The 21,616-nt window shown below is 45.5% G+C and overlaps 1 protein-coding gene across 7 annotated transcripts in view; it reads right to left on the reverse strand.

The window, feature by feature from the left end:
- Positions 1 to 21,616, reverse strand: part of LOC140390079 (centrosomal protein of 63 kDa-like) — a 157,951-nt gene that overhangs the window by 65,049 nt on the left and 71,286 nt on the right. For all 7 annotated transcript variants that reach the window (XM_072474968.1, XM_072474966.1, XM_072474965.1 and 4 more), the window contains 2 exons: positions 15,484 to 15,629; positions 7,948 to 8,094 (listed from right to left, as the gene is read on the reverse strand). In XM_072474968.1, the coding sequence (XP_072331069.1) occupies positions 7,948 to 8,094; positions 15,484 to 15,629 (293 nt within the window). The remainder of the gene's footprint in view (positions 1 to 7,947; positions 8,095 to 15,483; positions 15,630 to 21,616) is intronic.

Consider the following 21,616-nt stretch of genomic DNA (forward strand, 5'->3'; position numbering starts at 1 on the left):
AAGGATAAACGGGGGAAGCCGAGGTCAGCCAGAGTTTGCTGACTTCCGGAAGCAATATGGGGGAGCAACTAAGCTAGAGAGGGATCTAGCGGTTTGGGGGGAGGGGTGTTAACTGGGTTGCTGCTGCTAAGGGGAAGGGGGAGCTGTTACGGGATGGGATGGTCGGGACGGGAGTGCGCTGTCGGGGGGATAAGCGGGTGTGTGGGAACCGGGTGAGGAGCTGGTCTAAAAAAAGGGATGGCTAGTCGACGAGGGGGGGGGGGGGGTAAAGAGCCCCCCAACCCAGTTGATCACGTGGAACGTGAGAGGGTTGAATGGGCCGATTAAGAGGGCAAGGGTACTTGCGCACCTAAAGAAGCTAAAGGCAGACGTGGTCATGCTTCAGGAGACGCACCTGAAACTGGCGGATCAGGTCAGATTAAGGGAAGGATGGGTGGGACAGGTATTCCACTCGGGCTTGGATGCGAAAAATAGAGGGGTGGCAATACTGGTGGGGAAACGGGTATTGTTTGAGGCGAAGAACATAGTGGCGGACAGTGGGGGTAGATACGTGATGGTGATTGGCAAACTGCAAGGTGAGGCGGTGGTGCTGGTGAATGTATATGCCCCAAACTGGGATAACTTTATGAACTTTATGAAGCGTATGTTGGGGCGCATCCCGGACCTGGAGATGGGAAAGTTGGTAATGGTGGGGGGGGGGGGGGGGGGGAACACTTCAACACGGTGCTGGACCCAGGGCTGGACCGGCCCAGATCTAGGACCGGGAGGAGGCCGGCAGCGGCCAAGGTGCTTAAGGGCTTTATGGAGCAGATGGGAGGAGTGGATCCCTGGAGATTTCCTTGGCCAAGGAGTAAAGAGTTTTCCTTATTCTCCCATGTCCACAAAGTGTACTCCCGGATAGACTTCTTTGTCCTGGGAAGGGCGCTGATTCCGAAGGTGGCAGGAACGGAGTATTCGGCTATAGCCATTTCAGATCATGCCCCACATTGGGTAGATTTGGAAGTAGGAGAGGAAAAGGAACAGCGCCCACTCTGGAGATTATATATGGGACTGTTGGCGGACGAGGGGGTATGTGTAAGGGTGAGGAGATGTATTGAAAGGTACCTAGAGACTAATGATGACGGAGAGGTCCAGGTGGGAGTGGTCTGGGAGGCGCTGAAGGCGGTGGTTAGAGGGGAACTAATCTCCATAAGGGCCCATAAGGGGAAACAAGAGGGTAAAGAAAGGGAGAGATTGTTGAGGGAGATTTTGAGGGTGGATAGGCAATATGCGGAGGCTCCAGATGAAGGGCTATACAGGGAAAGACGGAGATTGCACACGGACTTTGACTTGTTACTACGGGTAAGGCGGAGGCACAATGGAGGAAGGCACAGGGAGTGCAGTATGAATATGGAGAGAAGGCGAGCCGGCTGCTGGCCCAACAACTTAGGAAGAGGGGGGCGGCGAGAGAGATCGGAGGGGTTAGAGACGAGGAGGGAAAGATGGAACTGGGAGCCGAGAGGGTGAACGGGGTGTTTAAGGTATTTTACGAGAGGCTATATAAGGCTCAACCCCCGGAAGGGAAAGAGGGAATGATGCGTTTCCTAGACCAGCTGGAGTTCCCGAAGGTTGAGGAACAGGAGATGACAGGACTGGGAGCGCAGATTGAGGTGGAGGAGGTGGTAAAAGGAATTGGGAACATGCAGGCAGGGAAGGCCCCGGGACCGGATGGGTTCCCGGTGGAGTTCTATAGGAAATACGTGGACCTGCTGGCCCCACTTCTGACGAGAACCTTTAATGAGGCTAGGGAAAGGGGGACACTACCCCCGACGATGTCGGAGGCGACGATATCGCTGATCCTGAAAAGAGACAAAGACCCGCTGCAGTGCGGGTCTTACAGGCCCATTTCCCTCTTGAACGTAGATGCCAAGCTTCTGGCCAAGGTGATGGCGACGTGGATAGAGGACTGTGTCCCTGGGGTGGTGCATGATGATCAAACGGGGTTTGTTAAAGGGAGGCAATTGAATGCTAATATACAGAGGCTGCTGGGGGTGATGATGATGCCCCCACCGGAGGGGGAGGCGGAGATAGTGGTGGAGATGGATGCAGAGAAAGCATTTGATAGAGTGGAGTGGGACTACCTGTGGGAAGTACTGAGGAGATTTGGATTTGGAGAGGGGTTCATTAGATGGGTTCAGCTCCTGTACAGGGCCCCGGTGGCATGTGTGATCACAAATAGGCAACGATCTGACCACTTCCGACTATATAGGGGTACAAGACAGGGATGTCCCCGTTACTGTTTGCGTTGGCAATTGAGCCATTAGCCATAGCGCTGAGGGGCTCTGGGAAGTGGAGGGGGGTACTTAGAGGAGGAGAAGAGCATCGGGTGTCATTATACGCGGATGATTTGTTGTTGTATGTCGCGGACCCAGTGGAGAGGATGCCTGAGATAATGCAGACACTCAGGGAGTTTGGAGAATTTTCAGGATATAAATTGAATACGGGGAAGAGTGAACTGTTTGTGATGCACCCCGGGGAACAGGGCAGGGGAATAGACGATTTACCGTTGAAGGGTAACAAGGGATTTCCGGTATTTAGGGATCCAGGTGGCCAGGAACTGGGGAACCTTGCATAAGCTTAACTTGGCACGACTGGTAGAGCAGATGGAAGAGGACTTTAGGAGGTGGGACATGGCGCCCCTGTCATTGGCGGGCAGGGTGCAGGCGGTTAAAATGTTGGTCCTTCCGAGGTTTCTTTTCGTGTTCCAGTGCCTCCCTGTACTGATTACAAAGGCCTTTTTTAAGAAGGTGGACAAGAGTATTATGAGCTTTGTGTGGGCTGGAAAGACCCCAAGAGTAAAGAGGGGGTTCCTGCAGCACAGTAGGGACAGAGGGGGACTGGCACTGCCGAGTCTAAGTGATTATTATTGGGCCGCCAACGTGTCAATGATATGTAAGTGGATGAGGGAAGGGGAAGGAGCGGCGTGGAAAAGACTGGAGATGGCGTCCTGTAGGGGAACTAGCCTAAAAGCACTGGCGACGGCGCCGTTGCCGTTCTCCCCGAAAAAATACACCACAAACCCAGTGGTGGTGGCAACTCTGAAAATTTGGGGGCAGTGGAGACGACATAAGGGTGCCTCAGTGTGGTCCCCGATATGGAACAATCATAGGTTCGTCCCGGGAAGGATAGATGGGGGATTTAAATCTTGGCAGCGAGCAGGAATTGCGAAACTGAAGGACTTGTTCTTAGACGGGACGTTCGCGAGTCTGGGAGCACTGACAGAAAAATATGGGCTGCCACCGGGGAATGCATTTCGCTATATGCAAGTGAGGGCATTTGTGAGGCAACAGGTGAGGGAATTTCCGCAGCTCCCGGTGCAAGAGATCCAGGACAGAGTGATTTCGGGGGCATGGGTGGGTGATGGCAGGGTGTCAGATATATATAGGGAAATGAGAGACGAGGGGGAGACGATGGTAGAGGAGCTGAAGGGAAAATGGGAGGAGGAGCTGGGGGAAGAGATTGAGGAGGGGCTGTGGGCAGATGCCCTAAGTAGGGTAAACTCTTCGTCCTCGTGTGCCAGGCTCAGCCTGATACAATTCAAGGTTCTATACAGGGCGCATATGACTGGAGCAAGGCTGAGTAGATTTTTTGGAGTGGAGGATAGGTGCGGGAGATGCGCGCGAAGCCCGGCGAACCACACCCACATGTTCTGGTCATGTCCGGTATTGCATGGGTTCTGGGTGGGAGTGGCAAAAGTGGTGGGGGTCCGGGTCGAACCAGGCTGGGGGTTGGCTATATTTGGGGTTGAGATGAGCCGGGAGTGCAGGAGGCGAGAGAGGCCGATGTTTTGACCTTTGCGTCCCTAGTAGCCCGGCGAAGGATTCTAATTATGTGGAAAGAAGCTAAACCCCCGGGTGTGGAGGCCTGGATAAACGACATGGCAGGGTTCATAAAATTGGAGCGGATAAAGTACGCACTAAGAGGTTCGGCTCAAGGGTTCACCAGGCGGTGGCAACCGTTCCTCGACTATCTCGCAGAGCGATAAGGGAAAACAGGAAAGGCAGCAGCAGCAATCCGGTGGGGGGGGGGGGGGGGGGGGGGGGAGTATTATTCCGTGTTTTTGTTTTTTCATAGCTAGTTGTTGATATTTGCTTTTTGTTTATTTCTTTTTCCATCTGTTGTTAGTTTAATATATTATTTAAATAGCGTTTAATGTATATTCCTTTATTAAGTTGTAGAAACGGAAAATCTTTGTTTGAAAAATAAGTCTAAGGGGGGGGGACTCATTTGGGTCCTGAGGGGTTTTATATGTGTGTTTATATATTAGTTATTTATATTAGATTTTACGAAGTTACTATTTTAGTTACTATTTCTGTTATTTCTTATTTTGTTGTTGGCAGTTGCCGTTAGTTAGTATATTATTTATTTAAAAACGATCAATGTATATATTATTACAAAGTTGTAAAATGGGAAATTTTTGTTATTGTTTGATCGAAAAGCTTTAATAAAATATATATATTTTTTAAAAGACAGAAGTTGATAAATTCTTGATTTCTCGAGGAATTAAGGGCTATGGAGAGCCCTTAAAAGCCCACAAATTCCGCTACCTGGGGATCCAGCTAGCCCACAACTGGACACAAGTTGAATCTGACCAATCTGGCGGAGGAAGTTAAAAAGGACCTACAGAGATGGGATGCATTCCTGCTTTCCCTGGCAGGGAGAGTGCAGATAATCAAGATGAACATCCGCCAAGGTTCCGGTTTAGATCCGTAGCGATCTTCATCCCAAGGCTTTTTTCCAAAGAATAGATAAATTGATTATGGTGTTTGTATGGAATAGAAGAATCCAGGGGGGGTGGCGGGAATAATAGAAGAATCCAAGAATCCCGACGACAACACTGCAGAGGAGAAGAAGCATGTGCGGCCTGGAGCTTCCGAGCTTACAATACAACCCTGAGCTACCACAGCCAAAAGGGTGAGGGTAAGGGAACGGAGCACGGAATGGGTGAGGATGGAGGGGTCCTCCTGCACGGGAACAACCCTCTGAGCCCTCGCCATGACAATGCTCCCATCCCCGCCGGAAAAACACACATCCGGCCCAGTAGTGGGAGCAATGCTAAGAACCTGGAACCAAATGAGACAACACTTCAGCTTAACCAAGGTGCCCCCCATCTGCGGCAACCAGCCATGTTAGACTCCACCTTTAAGAGGTGGAGACAGGACAGGGGACGCTCGCGATTAGGGACTTCTACACGGTGGACAGACTTGCAAACTCAGAAGAGCTGACAGAAAGACTGGAACTGGAACTAACAAATGGACAGGAGCTCTGACATCTATAATTCATAAACCTTCTCCGCAAGGAGACGTCAAGGTACCCTAGGGCTCCAAGAGAAACAATGTTGAAGGAGCTGCTGGACGCCAACAGTATAGAAAAGAGAACTGCGGGGAAACATACGGATGACTTTTAGAAAGGGCAAGAGCACCACTGGACAGAGCAAGACAGAAGTGGGAGGATGGATTAGGAACGGAAGTAGAGTCGGGACTCTGAAGCGAAGCACTAAGTATAGCCAACTCCAACTCCACCTCCTCATGCGCACATGTCCAAACAGCCCAACAACCCAAACCTGTGACAGACTTCACAGATTGCACATTTGGACCGTGCAGCCATCCCCAAGACATTGTCAATTCTGAGGGAACTACCTAAGGGAGAGAGAGCACACCTAGTCATAACCCAAATGAGGTTTTTCCCGGAGGTGGAGGACAAGTGTGAACGATGCCAGGGAGGCCAGGCCAACCACTTCCTCATGTTCTGGGCCTGCCCCAGGCTTGTAGGGTTCTAGACAGCCTTCTCCGAGGCAATGTCCAAGGTTGTGGGGGTGAAGGTAGAGCCCGAGAGTGGCAGTCTTCGGGGTATCGGATCAGCCAGAACTTCATAAAGGGAAGAGGGCGGACACCCTTGCTTTTGCTTCCCTAATCGCCCATCGGAGAATCCTCAGTAACAGAACCAACACAACCTGTATTCAGTTGAAACTGGGGTCAAACAAGCCTGTGTCATCACACCAACTTTTTTCCATTTTCCTCACTGCACTACTGATATAAAGAACAGCAAAGGATGATAACACAGATAGTAATAGCTGCAAACAGAGAGTATGGATATCAAAACCAAAAAAAGTTACTATTGTTTTAGAAAGTGGACAGTCAGAAACAATTAAATAAAGTAAAGATGGAACTTTGTGCCAGTATTTAAAGTAAAGGAAGAAATTAACATGATAAACATCCCAAATATTGAATGGGGACAGGAATATACCACAATTTATTCATTCATATGTGCCCAAAGCAAGTCCTTGTCTCATCGTCTGCTGATCTTTCATCCTGAGCTGCTTTATAGGCAGCGTTTTCTGTCAGTAATGGTTTTGCCATTGCCTTCCACTCTTAGTGCCAGGGAAAGAGGCAGGCCACAAGTCTGTCTCAGCGAGAATGGGAATCAAACCTGCGTCGTTGACATTACTTTGAACAAGTTAGCCATCTAGCCAAATGAGCTAACCAGCCACACAAAAATTACTGCAAACAAAATAACAATAATGAAGAAAGTAGTCACTAAAAAGTGACAAATCCCAAGGACCAGATGGCTTCTACCCCAAGTACTGCTGCCTCACAGCACGAGGGACCAGGGTTCAATTCTGGTCTTGTGTGACTGTGTGGAGTTGCACATTCTCACTGTGTCTGCATGGGTTCCCTCCAGGTGCTCAGGTTTCCTCCCACAGTCCAAAGTTGTGAAGGTTAGGTGGATTGGCCATGCTAATAATTGCGCCTTAAGTGTCCAAAAATACGCAGGTTACATGTGGTTACTGGATAGGGCGGACGGGTGGGCTTAGATAGTGGTGCAGACACGATGGGCTGAATGGTCTTTTTATGGTGCTAAAGGTGAGAACATTGCAGATCTATAGGGGCTGTCATTTCTGAAGGAGAGGCAGCTGAGTCAGATTGCCACTCTGCTCGAAACAACTTACCTGGAAATCCAGACGACCTAATCTTGGCTGGCCTTCCGATTCAGATTGGGGGAGATCAGTGTAGTGCAGCTAAGTTCAAGGTAGGTATTCCTTTTATGGTACTCATTTTAATAAGCCAGATAAATTTAAAGATCCATCTAAGTCCAAAGATTTTTGACAATCCTGGAAGAAGGTAAGTTAGTGAGTTGGATCCTGAGAAGGACGTGGGCGAGAAAAAGAGGGTCAGAGCCGGACCGGGGGGGGGGGGGGGGGGGGGGGGGGGCAAAGAGGCAATGATGGGAGTTTCATTAGGGGGTTGGGGGGGGGGGGGGGTCACAATGAGGGGAAGACTCCCGTGGAGAATCAGAGCTATAGTTACCCAGAAGCTAGGAGTGGTGAGTGGTTTCAATTCTTCAAATTGTTTTTAAGTACTATTGCTGTAACACATTTTTTGAGAAATATTTGACCTTTCTATTCTTAGCATCAGTGAATAACCACACACTTCCTCAAATTATAACCCATCTGCCATCTTGTTGACCATCTATGTTTGTTGAGATCTCTTTACCGCCTCTTTGTGTCCTCCTCACAGCTATCGTTCCTCCCTAGCTTTGTACCAGCAAACCTAGGCACATACTCAAATTAAGAGTTTCAATTAACTCTGAATCATGCTAGTTCCTAACCTAACCCATGACTTCAAGTATCCATTACATGTTAGTGCAACCAAACTATTCAATATCAAAACACAATATACTTAAAAAGCTAAAATTTACAGGGCTATCGGGAAATAGCAGGAAAGTGGGATGAATTGAGTAACTCTTTGAAAGGGCCAGAATAGACATGATAGGTCAAATGGCTCTCTTTGTGATTTATGCTTGCTGATATGCTGCAAATATTTCAACTTTAGCAAAAAACAGAGTAACATTTCAGCCGTTAACCTGTGTTTATGACATTGCTTTCTTTACAAATCTCCTGGTGCTTACGTATGCTGAAGGAGTATTACGTCTTCCTTGAGACCCACGTCATCTTGCAGGCTTCCTTGGAATTGCACAGGTTCTTGTTGGAGCTCAGCCCGCCTGTGGCAAATGTCATTACACTGCTGCTCCGGCAGGCTCTCCTCTGGTGATCTGCTACAATTCGGAGTAACAAAGAATGGTTTTTAAAAGGGGTCTGTCAGAAATGCACTTGCAGATTAAACAAATATCTGACTTCATATCAAGTTTATTTCAATTTGTAATAACTTCACTCTTTCAGATGGTGAATGAGGGATTACACGACGATGGAATAAAGCGACAATCCATTAAAAAAATCTAATTGAAATATTTATTCAAAATATAAAATTCGGAAATGCTGGTCTTAGAATTTCACAATACATTCTTTATTTAGGTTATAAAATGTTTGATGCAATGCACAAGAGACTGATGCAACTCTTGGCTTGGATACAGGGTAGAAAGAAGACAAAGGCACATCAAATTGGCTTGACAAATCTCACTCACTTACAGTGAGGCACAATTTTTGTGACTTTTTTTAAAGCCTTTTCATAATTAAAAATTTCCCAACACAATTGCCCTTTCTGCCAATAGCTTTCCAAATAATGAAAAAAAATTCAATGTTTTCAATCATGCAGCCATGACAATGAAATACGTTTTTATGTGCCTGGGTGAAATGAGAATCACTTGCACAACCAGCTGGTCCAGGGAGGGATTAATAGAATCTACGGCACGGACACAGGCCCTTTGGCCCAAACTGGTCCAAGCCAACCAAAAGGCCCACTTCAACTAACCCCATTTGCCTGCATTTGGCCCATATCCCTCTAAACCTTTCCTATCCATGTATCTGTCCAAACCCTTTTAAATGTTGGCAATGACCCTGTCTCAACCACTTTTCTCCAGTAGCTCATTTCTCATAAGTACCACCCTCTGTGTAAAAACGTTGCTCCTCAGGTTCCCATTAATTCTTTCCTCCTTTTAATTTAAACCTATGCACTCTACTTCTCGATTCTCCCAGCCCTGCGAAAAAGACTGAATGCATTCACCCTATCCATGCCTCTCATGATCTTATACACCTCTATAGGATCTTCCCTCAATCTCCTACAATCCAAAGAAAAAAGTCCTAGCCTGTCCAATCCCTCCCTACAACTCCATCCCTTGAGTTCCGGCAACATCCTTGTAAATCTCTTCTGTAATCTCTCCAGTTTAACAACATCTTTCCTGTAGCAAGGTGACCAAAACTGAGCACAATACTCCAGGTGCGGCCTCACTAACATCCTGTACAACTGCAACATAACTTCCCAATTTCTATACTCAATGCCCTGACTGATGAAGGTCAGAGTGCCAAAAGCCTTCTAAACTACTCTATCTATCGGTGACTCAACGTTTTGAGAACCGTGCACCTGAATTCCAAGGCCCCTCTGTTCCACGATACTCCCCAAGGTCCTACCGTTCATCGTGAAAGTCCTACCTTGATTTGACTTTCTAAAATGCGATACCTCATACTTATCTGTATTGAACTCCATTTGCCATTTATTGGCCCACTTCCCCAGCTAGAACATAGAAAATACAGCACAGAACAGGCCCTTCGGCCCACGATGTTGTGCCGAACCTTTGTCCTAGATTAAGAACAAGTTAATCTACACCCCATCATTCTACCACAATCCATGTACCTATCCAATAGCCGTTTGAAGGTCCCTAATGTTTCCGACTCAACTACTTCCACAGGCAGTGCATTCCATGCCCCCCCTACTATCTGGGTAAAGAACCTACCTCTGACATCCCCTATATCTTCCACCATTCACCTTAAATTTATGTCCCCTTGTAATGGTTTGTTCTACCCGGGGAAAAAGTCTCTGACTGTCTACTCTATCTATTCCCCTGATCATCTTATAAACCTCTATCAAGTCTCCCCTCATCCTTCTCCGTTCTAATGAGAAAAGGCCTAGCACCCTCAACCTTTCCTCGTAAGACCTACTCTCCATTCCAGGCAACATCCTGGCAAATCTCCTTTGTACCTTTTCCAGTTCAAGACCTCTCCTATCTCTTTAGACTCAATACACAATCTCCCGCTGCTGTCCTTGATTGGACCTACCCTCGCTCTAGTCATTCTCATATTTCTCACATATGTGTAAAAGGCCTTGGGGTTTTCCTTGATCCTACCCGCCAAAGATTTTTTATACCCTCTCTTAGCTCTCCTAATCCCTTTCTTCAGCTCCCTCCTGGCTATCTTGTATCCCTCTCGCGCCCTGTCTGAACCTTGTTTCCTCAGCCTAACATAAGTATCCTTCTTCCTCTGAACAAGACATTCAACCTCTCTTGTCAACCATGGTTCCCTCACTCGACCATCTCTTCCCTGCCTGACAGGGACACACATATCAAGGACACATAGTACCTGATCCTTGAACAAGTTCCACATTTCAATTGTATCCTTCCCTGAAAGCCTATGTTCCCAATTTATGCACTTCAGTTCTTATCTGACAGCATCGTATTTACCCTTCCCCCAATTGTAAACCTTGCCCTGTTGCACACACCTATCCCTCTCCATTACTAAAGTGAAAGTCACAGAATTGTGGTCACTATCTCCAAAATGCTCCCCCACTAACAAATCTATCACTTGCCCTGGTTCATTACCAAGTACCAAATCCAATATGGCCTCCCCTCCGGTTGGACAATCTGGTTGAAAAGCTTCCTGGACACATTGCACAAACACCACCCCATCCAAACTATTTTCTCTAACGAGTTTCCACTCAATATTTGGGAAATTGAGTCACCCATGACTACTATCCTGTGACTTCTGCATCTTTCCAAAATCTGTTTCCCAATCTGTTCCCCCACATCTCTGTTGCTATTGGGGGGCCTATAGAAAACTTCCAACAAGGTGACTGCTCCTTTCCTATTTCTGACTTCAACCCATACTACCTCAGTAGGCAGATCCTCCTCGAACTGCCTTTCTGCAGCTGTTATACTATCTCTAATTAACAATGTCACCCCCCACATCTTTTACCACCCTCCCTAATCTTATTGAAACATCTATAACCAGGGACCACCAACAGCCATTTCTGCCCCTCTTCTATCCAAGTTTCCGTAATGGCCATCGTAGTCCCAAGTACCGATCCATGCCTTAGATTCACCCACCTTATTCCTGATGCTTCTGGCGTTGAAGTATACACACTTCAACCCATCTCCGTGCCTGCAAGTACTCTCCTTTGTCTGTGTTACCTTCCTCATTGCCTCACTACAAGCTTTGACGTCCTGAACATCGGCTACTTTAGTTGCTGGACTACAAATCCAGTTCCCATTCCCCAGCCAAATTAGTTTAAACGCTCCCGAAGAGTACTAGAAAACCTCCCACCCAGGATATTGGTGCCCCTCTGGTTCAGATGCAACCCGTCCTACTTGTACAGGTCCCACCTTCCCTAGAATGCACTCCAATTATCCAAATACCTGAAGCCCTCCTTCCTACACCATTCCTGCAGCCACGTGTTCAACTGCACTCTCTCCCTATTCCGAGCCTCGCTATCACGTGGCACCGGCAACAAACCAGAGATGACAACTCTGTCTACCCTGGCTTTTAACTTCCAGCCTAACTTCCTAAACTCGTTTATTACATCCACACCCCTTTTCCCACCTACGCCGTTGGTACCAATGTCCACCACGACTTCTGGCTGCTCCCCCTCCCCCTTAAGGATCCGGAAGACACGATCCGAGACGTCATGGACACTGTCACCGGGTAGGCAACAAACCATCCGAGAGTCTCACACCCCAGTCTGTACCTCTAACTATTGAGTCTCTATGATAGTGCTCTCTTAATCTCCTCCCTTCCCTTCTGAGCCCCAGAGCCGGACCTTGTGCCAGAGATCCGGTCACTGCAGCCTACCCTTGCTAGGTAATCCCCCCAACAGTATCCAAAGGGGTATACTTATTGTTGAGAGGAACGACCAGAGGGGATCCCTGCACTGACTGCTTCCTCCTCTTCCCACCTCTGTTACCCAGCTACCTTTGTTCTCAGGTGTAACTATGTCTCTGTAGCTTCTATTTATCACCCCCTCAGCTTCCCGAATGATCCTCAGTTCATCCAGCTCAAGTTCCCTAACATGGTCTGTGAGGAGCTGGAGATGGCTGCACTTCCCGCAGGTGAAGTCAGTCTCTGTATTTACATTGTGTACCTTGTGTTGCCTTATTATGCATTTTCTTTTTATTTTATTTTCATTTCATGTACTTAATGATCTGTTTGAGCTGCTCGCAGAAAAATACTTTTCACTGTACCTCGTGACGATAAACAAATCCAATCCAATCCAATTTGGCAGCTCTCCCTGGATTGCATGCGATCTAACCTTCCAGAACAGTCTATCATATGAAACTTTATCAAAGGCCTTCCTGAAGTCCGTATAGACTACGTCTACCGCCCTGCCCTCATCAATCTTCCTGGTCACTTCATCAAAGAATTCCAACAAATTTGTAAACCATGATCTCCCATGCACAAAGCCCTGCTAACTACTTCTAATCAAACCCTGTCTTGCCAAATGCCTGTATATCTTATCCCTCAGAATCCTCTCTAGTAACCTACCCACCACAAATATTAGGCGTACTGGTCTATAAGTTCCAGGCTTTTCTTTGCAGCCCTTCTCAAATAAGGGCACAATATCTGCTACTCTCCAGTCTTCTGTTACCTCACGCAGGGTTAATGATGATGCAAATATCTCAGCCAGGAGTCCCGCAATTTCTTCTCTAGCCTCACGCAGTGTTCTTGGATATACCTGGTCAGGGCCAGGTTTATCCACCTTCATACGTCCATCGCCTCCTCTATAGTAATGCAAACTGTCCTCAATATATCGCCACTAACCTTCCCAGGTTCCCAAGTCTTCATGTCTTTCTCCACTGTAAACACAGAGGAGAAAAATTCATTGAGAACCTCGCCTATCTCCTGCGGTTCCACACATATGTGTCCACTTTGTTCCTGGAGGGGTCCTAGTCTCTCTCTCTAGTTATTCTTTTTCCTCATCTACACACCTGGTTAGCCCTTCAGTGTGTGGGTGGAAACCTACACACTGGAGCACACATTTTGAGTAGCCTTGCTATTCATTTTCAGGTTCGGCATTAACCACTTTAACACCATGTTTTCAAGCTCCATTCAGTATTTTGCATATTCTTTGGTCGCCCAAGTGATTTTGTTTGCATTTAATAATAGGAAAGAGTTGCACTTGTATTGAGCAATTCAAGATCTCAGAACATCAAGTGCTTTCTGAAGTATTTTTGAACTGTTGTAATGTGGAAAATACAGCAGTCAATGCACAGCAAGATCCCAGAAAGAACAATGTGATAATACTCAATTAATCCATTTTAGTGATGCTGGTTTAGGGAGGAACACTGGCCAAGACACAGGGGAGAATTGCCTTCTTTTAAATAGATCAAGATCCTGCTTTAAGGTTTCACCCAAAAGACGGCACCTCCAACAGCGCAACCACTCAGTTTCTGCATTTTACTTTTAATTCTCTGGAATGGGACACTGCAGTGGTTCACGAAAACAGCTCACCACCACCTTCGCAAGGGCAGCTAGGGATGGGTATTAAATGCTGGTCTAGCCAGTGACGTTCACATCCCATAAAATAAATGTTTATAAAGGACTGATTCACAATTCAAAGCATCTTAAAGATGGGGTCAAGGGTCTCAACACTTCAGGGAAATGTAAGCTTATTATTAATTCAATTGAGGTGTTTAAGATGTTGTTAGGACTAGATGGTGTTAGGATAGAAAATTTGCATCAACTCAATAGGCAGAATTTCAAGCTATACAGGACAGATTCAGGTTCAATATCAATTATAGGGTCCCTTTTCCCAGAGACAAGGTCTGCTGTCTCATTGTCGATCCAGAGCTCCTTCCAGCGAGAACAGGACCTGTCTCTGGCTGAGGTAGAGGTCACCTTGTACAAGAGGTATGAGCTGCAAGAATTACCAGAGCCAGGGTGGTCTACATGGCTGCCTTCAATTATCTAAGGAAGTTGGAGAGGAATTTTCCAGACATTTTTACTCCCCAATTGGTCTAGACTTTCAAGCTGTTTTTATCCTTCCCCCAGGAGATCAAAGTTAGGAAGTATCTGTCTTCTCTGAAGCAATTAGGTATTTTCTTTTCCAATATTCTTAGTATATTAGTGCAATCAAAGAACAAAGTACAGCACAGGAACATGCCCTTCGGCCCTCCAAGCCTGCGCCGACCATGCTTCCCGTCTCACCTAAAACTTCTACACTTCTGGGGCCCTTATCCCTCTATTCCCACCCTATTCATGTATTTGTCAAGATGCCCCTTAAACATCACTATTGTACCTGCTTCCACCACCTCCTCCAGCAGCGAGTTCCAGGCACCCACTACCATCGGTGTAAAAAAACTTCCCACACACATCTCCTCTAAACTTTGACCCTCGCACCTTAAACCTATGTCCCCATGTAATTGAACAGGCACCGGAGTATGGCGACTAGGAGACGTTAACAGTAACTTCATTGCAGTGTTAATGTAAGCCTACTTGTGACACCAATAAAGATTATTATTATTGATTCTACCACCCTGGGAAAAAGCTTCTGACTATCCTCTCAGTCCATGCCCCTCATAATTTTGTAGACCTCTAGCAGGTCGCCCCTCAACCTTTGTTGTTCCACTGAGACAAACCGAGTTTATCCAACCTCTCCCCATAACTAATGCCCTCCATACCAGGAAACATCATGGTAAACCTCTTTGGTAATTTCTCCAAAGCCTCTACATCCTTCTGGTAGTGTGGCGACCAGAATTGAATACTATATTCCAAGTGTAGCCTAACTAAAACCTATATAGCAGCAGCATGACTTGCCAATTGTTATACTCAATGCACCAACCGATGAAGGCAAGTATGCCGTATGCCTTCTTGACTACCTTCTCCAAATGCGTTGCCACTTTCAGTAACCTGTGGACCTGTACACCCAGATTGCTCTGTCTGTCAATACTCTTAAGGATTCTGCCATATATAGTTTTTCTCACCGCATTCGACCCTCCAAAATGCAATCCTAAGATTGCCAATTGCTCTTGCGTGTCCATGGAGGGAATTCTCTGAGATTGCAGCACGGTAGCATAGTGGTTAGCACCATAGCTTCACAGCGCCAGGGTCCCAGGTTCGATTCCCGCTTGGGTCACTGTCTGTGCAGAGTCTGCACGTTGTCCTTGTGTCTGCGTGAGTTTCCACCGAGTGCTCCGGCTTCCTCCCACAGTCCAAAGATGTGCAGATTAGGTGGATTGGCCACGCTAAATTGCCCTTAGGTTAGATGGGGTTGCAGGGTTATGGGGATAGAGTGGAGGTGTGGGCTTGGGTAGGGTGCTCATTCAAAGGACCGGTGTTGATTCGATGGGCCAACCTTTGTGTCATCCGCAAACTTACTAATCAGACCAGTTACTTTTCCTCCAAATCATTTATATATACTACAAACAGCAAAGGTCACAGTGGAACACAAACATGCTGCCAAACTCACTTTAATTGACAGTGTCATCCTTGCAAGAGCTGGTTACCTGGTAGTTTTCTCCCTGGCCTGCAATAATTCCTTACAGTGGACCAACTCCTTGTACAGTTGTTTTTGCTGTCGATCATTTCTCTGAAAGATATCCTCTTGTGCTTGGAGCTTACTCTTCAGAGCCTCATTTTCCTCCACTGATTTCTAGTAATTAAAGAAATTGCAAAATCCAAATTAACTGAACTCTTTACCAAATTAAAAATTATATGGAAATCCAGACAGATTGCACGAAAGTTGGATTCCACACTTGAAATGTCACTGAATTTCAGATAAGATTGCCAGAAACAGACCGGAATAGGCCATCTGGCACTTCGAGTCTGTTGAGCCATTTAATAAAATTATGTCTGATATTTGAGCTTAACTCCAATTTCCTGCCTGATTTACTCATTCCTCACCTCATTCTTGGCATGACTGAGCATTTTTGGCCTTCTAGAACAAAGAACAAAGAAAAGTACAGCACAGGAACAGGCCCTTCGGCCCTCCAAGCCCGTGCCGACCATGCTGCCCGTCTAAACTAAAATCTTCTACACTTCCTGGGTTCGTATCCCTCTATTCCCATCCTATTCATGTATTTGTCAAGATGCCCCTTAAATGTCACTCCGGCAGCGAGTTCCAGGCACCCACTCCCTTGTGTAAAAAAAACTTGCCTCGTATATCTCCTCTGGCGGTAGAGAATTTTAAAGATGCACAATTCTCTGAGTGAAAAGTATTCTCCTCCCACAAATCAATCTAGATAGCTTTATTGCACCCACTCTCAGGCAAGTATATTCTTCCTTGGATATGGAGACAAAAACTATTCCCAGTACTTCAGGTGTGGCCTTACCAACGTTCTTTGCAATTTAAGCAAGATTTCTTTACTCTTATCTTCCAACCCTCTTGCATTAAAGGCCAATATACATTTTCCTTCCCAATGTCTCGCTGTTCCTGCATGTTAACTTACTATTTCTTGTAAAAATCCTGAACCTCAATATTTAATAGTTTCTCACTATTCGAAAATGTTCATTTTCTTCTATTCTTCCGAACAAAATGAACAACCTCACATTTCCCCACATTATACTCCATCTGCTTCCTTCTTGCCCCATTTAATGACTGTACAATCTTTGTATTCCCCTCATATCTTACTTTCCCATCCAGCTTTCTATCATCAGCAAACTTGAAACATTACACTCAGCATCAGCATCCAAGACAAATAATGTAAATAGCTGTGGCCCCAAAATGAATCCCTGCAGTATCTTAGTATGGACAACCGGTCAACCTGAAAAAGCCCCATTTTTTCCTACTCCGTTTTCTGTTCGTTAATCAATTCTCTATCAATGCTGATATATATTACTCACAACCCCATGAGCCTTATCTTGTGTAACAAACTCTCATGTGGAGGTCTCAGGGTAGTTGTCATGGGTGACTTTAACTTTCCAAATATTGATTGGAACCTCTATAGGTCGAACAGTTCGGATGGGGCAGTTTTTGTAGTGTGTGCAGGAGTTTCCTGACACAATCTGTGGATAGGCCGACAAGAGGGGGGGCCACATTGGATTTGGTACTGGGTAATGAACCGGGCCAAATGTTAGATTTGTTTGTGGGAGAGCACTTTGGAGATGGTGACCACAATTCTGTGTCTTTCACTATTGCAATGGAGAGGGATAGGAGGATACAGCAGGACAAGGTTTATAATTCGGGGAGGGGTAATTATGATGCGATTAGGCAAGAATTAGGGAGCATAAGATGGGAACAGAAACTGTCAGGGAAAGGCACAAATGAAAAGTGGAGCTTGTTCAAGGAACAAATACTGCGTGTCCTTGATAGGCATGTCCCTGTCAGGCAGGGAGGAAATGGTCATGTGAGGGAACCATAGTTCACAAAAGAGGTTGAATGTCTTGTCAAAGGAAAAAGGAAGAGTATGTAAGGATGAGAAAACAAGGTTCAGTAGGGTTACAAGGTAGCAAGAAAGGAGCTGAAAAAAGGGCTTAGGAGAGCCAGGAGGGGGCATAAGAAGTCCTTGGCGGGTCAGATCAAGGAAAACCCCAAGGCTTTTTACTCTTATGTGAGAAATAAAAGAATGACCAGGGTGAGGGTAGGGCCGGTCAAGGACAGTAGTAGGAACTTGTGCATGGAGTCAGAAGAAATAGGAGAGGCGTTGAATGAATACCTTTCTTCAGTGTTCACAAAGGAGAGGGGCCATGTTTTTGAGGATGAGTGTGCTTCAGGCGGGTAGGCTGGAGGAGGTAGATGTTCTGAGGAAGGATGTATTAGAAATTTTGAAAAACATGAGGGTCGACAAGTCCCCTGGGCCAGATGGGATATATCCAAGGATTCTTTGGGAGGCAAGTGATGAGATTTCTGGGAAATATTTATGCGGGGACACAATCCTAATCCCTCCTATCACTGAATGAACTGCTGGCACACTTGAGAAATTTGGCAGGTGAGATAATGGCAGTTGGTCAGGCATAGGGAACAGCCAACATCTATATTGTACCGAGCACAAGCTACATTGTGTAAAATAAAAGCTCATGATGTAGGGGGCAACATATTGGCAGGGATGAAGATAGGCTACCTGACAGGAAACGGAGTTAGCATAAATGGGTATTTTTCTGATTGGAAGGATGTAACGAGTGGTGTGCCGCAGGGATCAGAGCTGTCACCTCAACTTTTTAAACATTTACGTAAATGACTTGGATGAAGGGTCTGAAGATATGCTTGCTAAATTTGCTGATGATACAAAGGTAGGCAGATAAGTAAATTATGAAAAGGACATAAGGAGGCTACAAAGGGCCAAAAATAAGTTAAGTGAGTGGGCAAAAATCTGGCAAATGGGCAAATGTGAAATTGTCCATATTGCCAGGAAGAATAAGAGAGTTTGGGCTCTGAATGGTGAGAGATTGCAGTACCCTGAGGGAGGATTTGAGTGCCCTAGTGCATAAATCACAAAAGTAATTAGGAAAGCTAATAGACCATTTTTATTTATTGTAAGGGGTATCAGTTACAGAAGTAGGGCGGTTATGCTTCAGTTTTGCCGCATTGATGAGACCAAACTGCAGTATTGTGTACAGTATTAATCTCCTTATTTAAGGAAAGATGCAAATGTGTTAGAAGCAGTTCAGAGGTTTATTAGACTAATATTAATAATGGGTAGGCTGTCTTTTGAGGAAAGATTACATTTGTATCCACGAGAGCTTAGAACAGTAACGGACAACTTAAGCGAAATCTGTAAGATCTTGATGGGTATTGACAGGGTAAATGTGGAGAGGATGTTTTGTCTTATTGGACAATCTCAAACTAGGGGGGTCACTGTTTAAAAATAAGGGGTCGCCCATTTAAGATAGAGATTAGGGGCAGCATGGTAGCATTGTGGATAGCACAATTGCTTCACAGCTCCAAGGTCCCAAGTTCGATTCCGGCTTGGGTCACTGTCTGTGCGGAGTCTGCACATCCTCCCCGTGTGTGCGTGGGTTTCCTCCGGGTGCTCCGGTTTCCTCCCACAGTCCAAAGATGTGCAGGTTAGGTGGATTGGCCATGATAAATTGCCCTTAGTGTCCAAAATTGCCCTGAGTGTTGGGTGGGGATAGGGTGCAGGTGTTGACCTTGGGTTGGGTGCTCTTTCCAAGAGCTGGTACAGTCTCGATGGGCCGAATGGCCTCCTTCTGCACTGTAAATTCTATGTTATTAGAAGTAATATTTTCTCTCAGAGGGTCAGGAGTGTCTGGAACTCTCTTCTTCAAAAGACAGTGTGAGAAGATTCTTTGAATATTTTTAAGGCTGAGCTGGATAGATTCTTGATTAACAAAGGGATGAAAGGTTATCGGGATAGGCAGGTCAGCCATGATCTTATTGAATGGCGGAGCAGGCTCGAGGGGCCTAGTGGCCTACTCCTGCTTCTAATTTGTATGCTCTTGGAAGGAGAAGGTTGGAGCAGACCATTCAATCTCTTGAGCCAGTTCTGCCATTCAGTTAGACCATGCCTTAATTTCACAATCCTCAAGTTTTAAAATATCACTCTTCAGTTTTAAAATTTTCAGTTGCCCTCCAGCCTCTCCAGTGTTTTGAATCAGAAATTTGTCAGGAGAAGAAGGAAGAAAATCAGGAAAGAAAAGGCTGAAGTCTGTATCAATGTACTGAAATTTCAGCTGAATATTTTAACCAGATATTAAAACCATACACTACCAGCGGACATAACAGCATTGTTAAAAAAAATCTCTTGGGATTGTTAATAATTGTGCTCAGAAGGTTTGGGTACTTACAACTAAGAAAGACTGTTCTAAAAAAAAAAAATGGCTCAGACTTAAACCATACTGTAGGCATTGGACAAAGTCAGTAATATAAAAGGAAAAAAATGACAGAAGTACTATGGAAGCTTTTTATGTTACAACTCTGCTGCAACAGAAAGTCACAGCGGCTACCCGATCAGGAATTAGATACATACATTTTGTTAAATTTAGAGTACCCAATTATTTTTTCCAAATGAAGAGGCAATTTAGCGTGGCTGTGGGCAGACACGGGGAGAATGTGCAAACTCCACACAGTCAATGACCCAGGGCCGGGATCGAACCCGGGTCCTCAGCGCCATAGGCAGCTGTGATAACCACTGCACCACCGTGCCGTCCGGCATTAGATACATACGTTGATGAAAACAGGATAGGATCAAGTTACAGTATTGAAACTGCACACTTTGATTCTTTAAAATGTAATTGAATTTGCTGCATTAGCAAATTTCTGACTTTCACAACCTCCGAGCAATACTCAATAAACTGCTGTAATATTGAGGCTGGACTTTGTGCTCAAGTCTCTGAACTACAGCCGAAATGTGGCTGATACATGTTTTAATGTATTGGGGGATTGGGGGGGGGGGGGGGGGAGAAAACAGGTTCACAATACAATCTATTGTAACGGTCAAAGAAACGAGATTCCAGACATAGCTGAGGCACACAAATCAAAAGCTTCCAGAATCAATCCACCTGCAGAACAAAAAGAATGAGAGAGGGAGGTACAGATCATGGAAAAAAGAAAATGAGAGAGAGGAAAGGGAAAAAGAGGAGAGCTGAGAAAGTAAATATTATTCAGGATTCCTGCTCACTATTCACCAATCCTTGTTGAAAAGCTCACCAGGGCACCTAGTGAGAATAGTGCAAGACTTATATATGATGACTCTTGAACACCCTGCCAGCACTCATCGCATATACTTAAGACATGGCAAATGAGCACTTGGGCATAGTACAAGAGCATAACTAATGCTGGTTTTCTATATGTGTATGATTACAGTTCTAAGAATGGGGGTGGAACTGATTAAGAACCAAAAAGACGATTTGTGCATGGAGGCAGGAGGAATGGCTGAAGTAGCAAGTAAGTACATTGAATCTGTCTTCACCAAAGCAAAGATACTGTGGAAGTCATAGTGAAGGATGAAGTTGCTGAGACACAAAATGGGCTAAAAATTGATAAAAAGAAAGTATTCGAAAGACTGGTTGTGTTTAAACGTTAAGTCACCAGGAGCGAATGAGAGGCAACCGATGATGTGAGGAAAGCAAGGGTGGAAATTGCGGAGGTACTGGCTGTAGACAATCCTCCACAGAAACGGGAGAGGTATATTGCAGAAGTATAGGGTAGTGAAGGAAAGCCAGCATGGATTTGTTAAAGGCAAATTGTGATTAACTTGAGTTTATTGATGAGTTAACAGAGGGTTGATGCAGCCCATATAGATTTCTAAAGGCATTTGATAAAATGCCAAACAGGCTTGTCAACAAAGTTACCATTTTCAGAGGGCCGACATAAATTCGATGGGCCAAATGGCCTCCTTCTGCACGGTAGGGATTCTATGGCATGTAGTAACGTGAATCAAAGTTGACTGAGGTAGTCGGGAGTCTGGGACCATTGCTTTTCTTAATATAAATGACTTGTGCGAAGGCCACAATTTCAAAACTTGCAGATGATGCAAAAGGTGGAAAGAAGGTGCAAGAACAGACAACTCAGGATATATTTGCACAAATCATTGAAGATGGCAGAGCAAGTTGACAAGGTTATAAGAAAGGAAAACCGGGTATCTACTTCATAAATGGAAATATAGAGAACAAAAGCAAGCAAATTATGGTGAACCTTTCTTTATGAAAACATTGTTTAAACCTCAACTGGACTGCTATATC

Source organism: Scyliorhinus torazame, chromosome 14 (genome assembly GCF_047496885.1).
Source record: "Scyliorhinus torazame isolate Kashiwa2021f chromosome 14, sScyTor2.1, whole genome shotgun sequence".
Classification (NCBI taxonomy): Eukaryota; Metazoa; Chordata; class Chondrichthyes; order Carcharhiniformes; family Scyliorhinidae; genus Scyliorhinus; species Scyliorhinus torazame.